We start from the raw sequence: 10,961 nt of genomic DNA on the forward strand, positions 1-10,961 counted from the left end.
ATCAGTCTCTTTGTGGGTCATTGGGGCCTGAAGCAGATGTGCTAGCTCTTGATTCACTTTCAGGGTTTCCATCAGTCTTTTCCAGTCTCAAATCTACTCTCAGTTGGTCTTCTTGGCTAAAGTCAGTTATTTCTGAGCATATTTCATCTATCACAATGTGTAGTCTGCCTGGTACACCTCGCTGGTACACATTTAGGAAATTCACAAGGTTTTCTTTCTAACACCGTCTTTCGTTTTGGCATTTTAAAATGTATTCGTTTACCTTTCTCTTTCCCTTTTTCTCCTTCTCTCCTTCTATCCATCCTTCCTTCTTTCTTTCGCTCTCGCTCCCAGTACACAGTGTGTGTTTCAACGAGAGCCTGGTCTAGCCCCTCGGAACTCTCCCCCTGTAGAGAAAACTGACTTCCACGTCTGTATTCAGAAAGTGTCTCGGAGTAGGAGTGCTGATCTAGGATCAGGTCGCCTCTGTCTATTCATTATGATCTGAAAAGCCAAACAGATCCTAGATCAGCACACATTGAGACAATTTATGAATATGAGCTCAGGTCTGTTAATAACCCCAGTGTCTACCTAAGCCAGCCGACCTGCCAGTCCAGGAATTAAAATGAAACTTTAATACAGTATTTCTACTGTTTCACTAGAAGTGAAATATTATTTATGCATAAATAACTGTGTTTCCTGTCAACTATAAATGAGGCTGTAAAAGGGGATCCAGGGGCCTCAAAGACATTTAGACATTTACCCTTGCTTATGAGCCCGAAGGTGGATATCATTGAGAATGTATGGGCTACTTCAGTTATCAGATCAAACACACACACACACACAGTCACTCACTCACTCACTCACTCACTCACTCACTCACTCACTCACTCACTCACTCACTCACTCACTCACTCACTCACTCACTCACTCACTCACTCACTCACTCACTCACTCACACACACACACACACACACACACACACACACACACACACACACACACACACACACACACACACACACACACACACACACACACAGACATATCCACATGCAGTACAGTCTACACATAGCTGGTGTGTATTTGATGTGGCTACTGGTCGTGCGGCGGTTAACGCTGCTTGGCTGACCCTGGTGTGTTTAGGTGGGGAATGAGTGTGTTTTGGCACGGAGGATCCATTCCTGTGGCAATGCCTGGCCCCTGTTAAGTACTAGGGCATGAGAGAGAGAGAGAGAGAGAGAGAGAGAGAGAGAGAGAGAGAGAGAGAGAGAGAGAGAGAGACCGAGAGAGAGAGACCGAGAGAGAGAGAGAGAGAGAGAGAGAGAGAGAGAGAGAGAGAGAGAGAGCATTGGGTAGTAAATTAGTTCTAAACACTGATTAGTCAGATCAACACCATGTATCCTCTATTACACTGCTCTGTGTGTTCTGGTCTCAACAAGCTACCACAGTGTTTTCTGTCCTTCACCCATACATGGCCTAGAGCTAGATGGTACAGCTCCCTTCACGACTGTGTACCTCTTATATTGTCAACTTCATATTTTGTCAAAATTCATGCATTGTGGTTTGACAAACAGTTCTGATTGAGTATAGCCTATCCATTATAGTGAGTTGGAGATACCGATACTGTTAGCTAACTGGTCTCTATAACACAACTGATCTATATAACACAACTGGTCTATAACACAACTGATCTATAACACAACTGATCTATATAACACAACTGGTCTCTAACACAACTGATCAATTTAACACAATTGGTCTCTAACACAAATTATTTATAACACAACTGGTCTCTATAACACAACTGGTCTATAACACAACTGGTCTATATAACACAACTGGTCTCTATAATACAACTGGTCTATAACACAACTGGTCTATAACACAACTGATCTATATAACAACTGGTCTCTATAACACAACTGATCTATATAACACAACTGGTCTCTAACACAAATTATTTATAACACAACTGGTCTCTTTAACACAACTGGTCTATAACACAACTGATCTATATAACACAACTGGTCGCTTGCAGAACTGGTCTCTAACTCAAATGTTTTATAACACAACTAGTCTCTAACACAACTGGTCTCTAACACAACTGGTCTCTAACACAACTGGTCCATAATACAACTGGTCTATATTTTATTTTACCTTTATTTAACCAGGTAGGCCAGTTGAGAACAAGTTCTCATTTACAACCTGGCCAAGATAAAGCAAAGCAGTGCAACACAAACAACAACACAGAGTTACACATGGAATAAACAAACATACAGTCAATAACACAATAGAAAAAGTCTACATACAGTGTGTGCAAATGAGGTAAGATAAGGGAGGTGAGGCAATAAATAGGCCATAGTGGCGAAATAATGACAATTTAGCAATTAAACACTGGAGTGATAGATGTGCAGAAGATTAATGTGCAAGTAGAGATACTGGGGTGCAAAGGACCAAAAATAAATGAATAACAGTATGGGGATGAGGTAGTATGATGGGCTATTTACAGATGGGCTATGTACAGGTGCAGTGATCTGTGAGATGCTCTGACAGCTAGTGCTTAAAGTTAGAGGGAGATATGAGTCTCCAGCTTCAGTTGATTATTGCAATTAGTTTCAGTCATTGGCAGCAGAGAACTGGAAGGAAAGGAGGCCAAAGAGGAATTGGCTTTGGGGGTGACCAGTGAAATATACCTGCTGGAGCGCGTGCTATGGGTGGGTGCTGCTATGGTGACCAGTGAGCTAAGGCGGGGCTTTACCTTGCAAATACTTATAGATGACCTGGAGCCAGTGGGTTTGGTGACAAATATTAAGCGAGGGCCAGCCAACGAGAGCATTCCGGTTCGCAGTGGTGGGTAGTATATGGGGCTTTGGTGACAAAACAGATGGCACTCTGATAGACTGCATCCAATTTGTTGAGTAGAGTGTTGGAGGCTATTTTGTAAATGACATCGCCGAATTCAAGGATTGGTAGGATAGTCAGTTTTGAGAGGGTATGTTTGGCAGCATGAGTGAAGGATGCTTTGTTGCGAAATAGGAAGCCGATTCTAGATACAATTTTGGATTGGAGATGCTTAATGTGAGTCTGGAAGGAGAGTTTACAGTCTAACCAGACACCTAGTTGTCCACATATTCTAAGTCAGAACTTTTCAGAGTAGTGATGCTGGACGGGCGGGCAGGTGCAGGCAGCGATCGGTTGAAGAGCATGCATTTAGTTTTACTTGCATTTAATAGCAGTTGGAGGCCACGGAAGGAGAGTTGTATGGCATTGAAGCTCGTCTGGAGGTTAGTTAACACAGTGTCCAAAGAAGGGCCAGAAGTATACAGAATGGCGTTGTCTGCGTAGCGGTGGATAGGAGAATCACCAGCAGCAAGAGCGACATCATTGATGTATACAGAGAAGAGAGTTGGCCTGAGAATTGAACACTGTGGCACCCCCATAGAGACTGCCAGAGGTCCGGACAACAGGCCCTCCAATTTGACACACTGAACTCTATCAGAGAAGTAGTTGGTGTACCAGGTGAGGCAATCATTTGAGAAACCAAGGCAGTTGAGTCTGCCGATAAGAATGTAGTGATTGACAGAGTCGAAAGCCTTGGCCAGATCGATGAATACAGCTGCACAGTATTGTCTCTTATCGATGGAGGTTAAGATATCATTTAGGACCTTGAGCGTGGCTGAGGTGTACCCATGACCAGCTCAGAAACCAGATTGTATAGCGGAGAAGGTACGGTGGGATTCGAAATGGTCGGTAATCTGTTTGTTAACTTGTCGTTCGAAAACTTTAGAAAGGCAGGGTAGGATAGATATAGGTCTGTAGCAGTTTGGGTCTAGTGTCTCCCCTTTTGAAGAGGGGGATGACCACGGCAGCTTTCCAATCTTTGGGGATCTCAGACGATACGAAAGAGAGGTTGAACAGGCTAGTAATAGGGGTTGCAACAATTTCGGTGGATAGTTTTAGAAAGAGAGGGTCCAGATTGTCTAGCCCGGCTGATTTGTAGGGGTCCAGATTTTGCAGATCTTTCAGAACATCAGCTATCTGGAGAAATGGGGGAGGCTTGGGCAAGTTGCTGTGGGGGGTGTAGGACTGTTGACTGGGGTAGTGGTAGCCAGGTGGAAAGCATGGCCAGCCGTAACACAACTGGTCTATAACACAACTGGTCTCTATAACACAACTGGTCTATAACACAACTGGTCTATATAACACAACTGGTCTCTATAACACAACTGGTCTCTATAACACAACTGGTCTCTATAACACAACTGGTCTCTAACACAACTGGTCTCTATAACACAACTGGTCTATAACACAACTGGTCTATAGCACAACTGGTCTCTATAACACAACTGGTCTATAACACAACTGGTCAATAACACAACTGGTCTATAACACAACTGGTCTCTATAACACAACTGGTCTCTATAACACAACTGGTCTATAGCACAACTGGTCTCTAACACAACTGGTCTCTATAACACAACTGGTCTCTATAACACAACTGGTCTCTATAACACAACTGGTCTCTATAATACAACTGGTCTATAGCACAACTGGTCTCTATAGCACAACTGGTCTCTATAACACAACTGGTCTCTATAACACAACTGGTCTATATAACACAACTGGTCTATATAACACAACTGGTCTATAACACAACTGGTCTATATAACACAACTGGTCTATAACACAATTGGTCTATAACACAACTGGTCTATATAACACAACTGGACTATAACACGAGGGATGCATTGAGACGGACATCTTCTTCTGTGAGGATCATTTAGTGCAGGGCTGCCCAATTCCGATCTTGGAGGGCCGAAACACTTCTGATTTTCATTCTCTCTTTTTAACCAGTGACTGATTTAGATGTGGGACACCAGGTGAGTGCAATTGACTACTAGGTAGAAAAAAACCAGAAGTCTTTCAGCCCTCCAGGACGGGAATTGGGCAGCCCTGATTTAGTCGATGGAGGAATGTTTGAAAACAAGCTCGGTAGCTCTGCAGGCAGACAGCTTCCCGACCCCTAGCTTCTTGACCCCTAGCGTCCTGACCCCTAGCTTCCTGATCAGTCTCAGGTGCTTCTAACACAAAGCATAATTGCCAAGTCAATAGGAGTATTATACACCTCCGGGACCTCAGAATTTGCTCATGGTCATGGACATATTTTTGCATTTGTGTGTATACTGTCTGTACCGGTCCTTCCTTAACATGCAACTAAAAGGGCTGGGGTCAATACCTTTTAAATTCCAGTCAATTCAGAAAGTATCCTAATTCCATCTCCAATTCCAAATGTTCCTAACTGAAAAGCATTGAAGCATTGAAGAGAATTGGAATTGGAATTTCAGTGGGACTGGAATTGAAATGGAGTTAACCCCAACCCTGGCAACTAACTACATTTCTAGGCTAAGTGTCATCTGTGTTGAGGCTAACACTGAGTGTCTGCGTCCTCTGTACAGCGTGCCCGCCTGGCACCTACAAGCCAGAGGGTACACCTGGAGGCCTGGGTACCTGCCTGCCCTGCCCTGATCAGCACCACACCTCCCAGCCCAGCAGCACCTCACGCAGCGACTGTGTCTGCAAGCAGGGCTACAGGCCCCAAGGGAAGACCTGTGAAGGTATGAGGCTCCAGACTGTCCACGCTACACTTCCAAAGTCAGACGCTCAGGGCCGTTTTCCCAGACACCCGTTAGGCCTAGCCCTGGACTAAAAAGCCTACTGAATGGAGAATGCTTGAAATAACTTTTTAAACCAGAATGAGGCTTAAAGGCCAATTCCACCACTTTTCAACCTCATATTCATTATTTAAAAAGTAGTGGAATTGCCCTTTAATCTGCATCTGGGAAACCGGCAGAACTCCCTAGGGTTCACACAACCTCAGACACAGGATGCTTCTTGAACTACGTACAGTAGTAATAATATCCGACCAACGTACCATGTCGTCACCCATTCCCCTAAGAACGAGTCAACAGCGTGCTCACGTCCATGTGTCAGACTTTCCCCCCTTTCTACAGCTGGGAGAGGTTATGGCCCAAATGGCACCCTACTCCCCACATAGTTCACTACTTTTACACAAAGGAGTGCACTATATAGAGAACAGGGAGTCATTTGCGACGCAGACAGAGACTGGTGGATCCCAGAGCAGAGAGGTGCTATCTGTCTGTCTGACAACCTGTAATCTTCTGCTTTCATGCTCTCTTCCTCTGTGTCAGGACGGTTAACGTTCCCAAAGCCCTTAGGCTTCACCATAACCAAGCATCTGCCGCAGGGATCAGCCTCAATACCCAGGCTTGAGGGCTGTATGTGTGTGTGTGTGTTTTATTTTACTCTCCTTGTGGTGACCAGAAGTCCTCACAAGGATCATAAAACAAGGACAATTTGGACAAGTGGGGACATTTTCCCGGTCCCCACAAGTAAAAAGGCTGTTTTAGCCTTAGGGGGTAAGTTTAGGGTTAGAATTAGGGTTAGTGTTAGAATTAGGTTTAAGGGTTAGGTTTTGGGTTAGGTTTTAGGAGTTAGGGTCAGGTTTAGGGGTCAGGGAATATGGTATTTTGAATGGGAAACAATTGTTGGGTCTCCACAAGCATAGTAAAACAAATGTGTGTGTGTGTGTGTGTGTGTGTGTGTGTGTGTGTGTGTGTGTGTGTGTGTGTGTGTGTGTGTGTGTGTGTGTGTGTGTGTGCAGTATAACTGAGTGTGCGTGTTCATGCATTTGGGCTTTTGCATCAATAGAGGAAATCGGAGTCTTTTTCATGTTTTACCCTTTCTCCTCTCCCTCCCTTTCTCTCTCCTTCCATCCATCTCTCTCCCCATCCCCAGTGGTGTACTGCCCTGAGCTGTCTCCTCCAGAGAATGGTTTCTTCATCCAGAAGGTGTGTAATAACCAGTTCAACGCTGCCTGCGGGGTGCGATGCCAGCCTGGCTACGACCTGCAGGGCAGCGGCATCAGACTGTGCCAGCCAGACGGGACATGGTCAGGCTCTCCGCCCAGCTGCAGAGGTGAGAGGGTGGTAGAACACACGCACGCACGCACGCACGCACGCACACACACACACACACACACACACACACACACACACACACACACACACACACACACACACACACACACACACACACACACACAGTAATGAAGTATGCACATACACACACAGCAATAAAGTATGCACACACACAAACAGTAATGAAGTATGTGCATGCACACACACACACACACACACACACACACACACACCACACACACACACACACACACACACACACACACACACACACACACACACACACACACACACACACACACACACAAACAGTAATGAGGTATCCACCCAGCACACACTCCACCCAGCTGCAGAGGTGAGAGGGTGGTAGAACACACGCACGCACGCACACACACCCACACACACACACACACACACACACACACACACACACACACACACACACACACACACACACACACACAGTAATGAAGTATGCACATACACACACACACAGCAATAAAGTATGCACACACACAAACAGTAATGAAGTATGTGCATGCACACACACACACACACACACACAAACAGTAATGAGGTATGCACACACACACAAAAACAGTAATGAAGTATGCGCACACACACACACACACACACACACACACACACACACACACACACAAAACGTAATGAAGTATGCACACACACACACACACACACACACACACACACACACACACACACACACACACACACACACACACACACACACACACACCTTAACCTCTCTAATGGTCCCTCTAACCCTAACCTTAACCTCTCTAATGGTCCCTCTAACCCAACCTTAACCTCTCTAATGGTCCCTCTAACCCTAACCTTAACCTCTCTAATGGTCCCTCTAACCCAACCTTAACCTCTTTAATGGTCCCTCTAACCCTAACCTTAACCTCTTTAATGGTCCCTCTAACCCTAACCTTAACCTCTTTAATGGTCCCTCTAACCCTAACCTTAACCTCTTTAATGGTCCCTCTAACCCTAACCTTAACCTCTTTAATGGTCCCTCTAACCCTAACCTTAACCTCTTTAATGGTCCCTCTAACCCTTGCCTTAAAATCTTTAATGGTGCCTCTAACTCTAACCTTAACCCCTCTAATGGTCCCTCTAATCCTAACCTTAACCTCTCTAATGGTCCCTTTAACCTTAACCTCTCTAATGGGCCCTCTAACCTTAACCCCTCGAATGGTCCCTCTAACCCTTGCCTTAACCTCTTTAATGGTCCCTTTAACCCTAACCTTAACCTCTCTAATGGGCCCTCTAACCTTAACCCCTCTAATGGTCCCTCTAACCCTAACCTTAACCTCTTTAATGGTCCCTCTAACTCTAACCTTAACCCCTCTAATGGTCCCTCTAACCCTAACCTTAACCTCTCTAATGGTCCCTTTAACCCTAACCTAACCCCTCTAATGGGCCCTCTAACCTTAACCCCTCTAATGGTCCCTCTAACCCTAACCTTAACCTCTTTAATGGTCCCTCTAACCCTAACCTTAACCTCTTTAATGGTCCCTTTAACCTTAACCCTTCTGATGTTTCAACACATTCCTAAACATTTGTGAGTTACATCGGCCTATCAGGGAGACACACACGCGCACATACTGTACACAAAACACACACGCACATACACAAAACACACGCGCACATACTGTACACAAAACACACACGCACATGCACAAAACACACACGCACATACTGTACACAAAACACACACACACACACACACACACGTTGTATATAGTCAGTAAGAGGGCTTGTTAAGTTTGGGCAGGGTGTGGGGAGTTAGTAAGTTTGGGCAGGGTGTGTGGAGTTAGTAAGTTTGGGCAGGGTGTGTGGAGTTAGTACGTTTGGGCAGGGTGTGTGGAGTTAGTACGTTTGGGCAGGGTGTGTGGAGTTAGTAAGTTTGGGCAGGGTGTGTGGAGTTAGTAAGTTTGGGCAGGGTGTGTGGAGTTAGTAAGTTTGGGCAGGGTGTGTGGAGTTAGTAAGTTTGGGCAGGGTGTGTGGAGTTAGTAAGTTTGGGCAGGGTGTGTGGAGTTAGTAAGTTTGGGCAGGGTGTGTGGAGTTAGTAAGTTTGGGCAGGGTGTGTGGAGTTAGTAAGTTTGGGCAGGGTGTGTGGAGTTAGTAAGTTTGGGCAGGGTGTGTGGAGTTAGTAAGTTTGGGCAGGGTGTGTGGAGTTAGTATGGAGACTGTCTGGCTGGTGTGTCAACGTATTCCCTGTAGATTGAGATTGTGTGTGTGTTTGGCTCACTGCCTGTGTGCCTTCCTGCGCGTGCATGTGTGCGGGTGTGTGCGTAGACGTCTGTATGTCTGTCTCTCTGTCTGTCTGCGTCCCTGTGTCTGCATGCGTTCCAGTGCGGGACCTCCCAGCCAGTTAAGGCATCAGGGAGGGGGTCTCCTAAAAGCCTGTCTCTCAGTGGTGCTGAAAACCAACCCACTAAACACACTCTTCTAGACCTCAGGCTGACACGGACCAGCCCTGCAGGATCAAGGTTTTTATTAAGGGATATTTGCAGGAGAGCAAATGATAGTTCTCAGATAATATTTAGCTAATGTTTTAGACAGATGAATCATTCATTTTTTTTAATTCCTCCATTTCATTTTTGTATCTCCTTCATTCTTTTCTACTTGGTTCCTCTCTCTTTTTGTAAATCTTTACCCCTCCCTCTCTCTCTCTCTCTCTCTCTCTCCTCTCTCCTCTCTCTCTCTCTCTCTCCTCTCTCTCTCCTCTCTCTCTCTCTCTCTCTCTCTCCTGTATTTTTGTCATTGCGGTCAGACCGACCAGTATCTAGGTTTTCCTCTGTGTTTCTCTGTTTGAACAACAGTGTGCTCCTGTCCTGCCCTATCACCGCCCCAGCACGGACACATGAACTGCAGCGAGGGTGGCGCCTCCTACAGGGCGGAGTGCGACATTCGCTGTGCGGAGGGCTACAGGCTGGAGGGAGACGCCAGGCTCAGCTGTCAGGCCGACTCACTGTGGAGCGGGATTCAACCACGGTGTGTAGGTAAGCCTGCAGGAACCAATTATCCCACTCTCCCCTAAAACCCCACTGTACCCCACTAAAAACACAGCATCTAGAACAGGGTTATCTGGAACAGGGTTATCTAGAACAGGGTTATCTACTTTGGATGCAATTTGAATGGCGGTTATGGAGAGAGAGAGAAAGACTGCGAGAGAGTGCTCGCGCGAGCAATGATTTAAAGCAAAGATATTCAAGTGACAGGCTGTTTTAAAACTCTGCAGCTGCAACAACAACAAAAAATCTTTACAATAAAAAAAACAAGCCAGATGGAGATGGAGATGGGTAAATGAGACGTGCATTCGCTCTTTATATTACTGTAGCATAGACTATGCTGCAGCAAATGCAGGCCTACCTTTCACAAGAAAAAAAGTTCCCATGATGAGACGATAGGTCTACATGCACTGTGAACTGCGTGTCCCCACCCTGAGCGTTAATTCATCATGCAGAGGCCGTAGAGAAGACAGATTTAGACATTGTATATAATTTAACAGTTCCATTTCACGCCATGCTGTTCACATAAATCATTTATTATTATTGACCGTTATCTCGCAGCTATTTCTCCCGGGAAAAGGGAGTGGTTTTGGTAGCCGGGTTCCTGCCATTCAAACCCCTAAAACCCCCACTCTACCCCCACTCTCACCCCTAAACCCCCACTCTACCCCCACTCTCACCCTAAAACCCCCCACTCTACCCCACTCTCACCCCTAAAACCCCACTCTACCCCACTCTCACCCCTAAAACCCCCACTCTACCCCACTCTCACCCCTAAAACCCCCACTCTACCCCACTCTCACCCCTAAACCCCCACTCTACCCCCACTCTCACTCCTAAACCCCCACTCTACCCCACTCTCACCCCTAAAACCCCCACTCTAACCCCCTCTCACCCCTAAAACCCCACTCTACCCCACTCTCACCTCCACCCTAAAACA

General features: G+C 45.9%; 1 protein-coding gene across 1 annotated transcript in view; it reads left to right on the forward strand.

Moving 5' to 3' along the window:
- Positions 1-10,961, forward strand: part of LOC115194961 (sushi, von Willebrand factor type A, EGF and pentraxin domain-containing protein 1) — a 162,527-nt gene that overhangs the window by 61,330 nt on the left and 90,236 nt on the right. The window contains exons 4-6 of the mRNA XM_029754865.1: positions 5,439-5,597; positions 6,799-6,978; positions 9,833-10,012. Coding sequence (XP_029610725.1) covers positions 5,439-5,597; positions 6,799-6,978; positions 9,833-10,012 — 519 coding nt within the window. The remainder of the gene's footprint in view (positions 1-5,438; positions 5,598-6,798; positions 6,979-9,832; positions 10,013-10,961) is intronic.

Source organism: Salmo trutta, chromosome 5, assembly GCF_901001165.1.
Source record: "Salmo trutta chromosome 5, fSalTru1.1, whole genome shotgun sequence".
Taxonomy (NCBI): Eukaryota; Metazoa; Chordata; class Actinopteri; order Salmoniformes; family Salmonidae; genus Salmo; species Salmo trutta.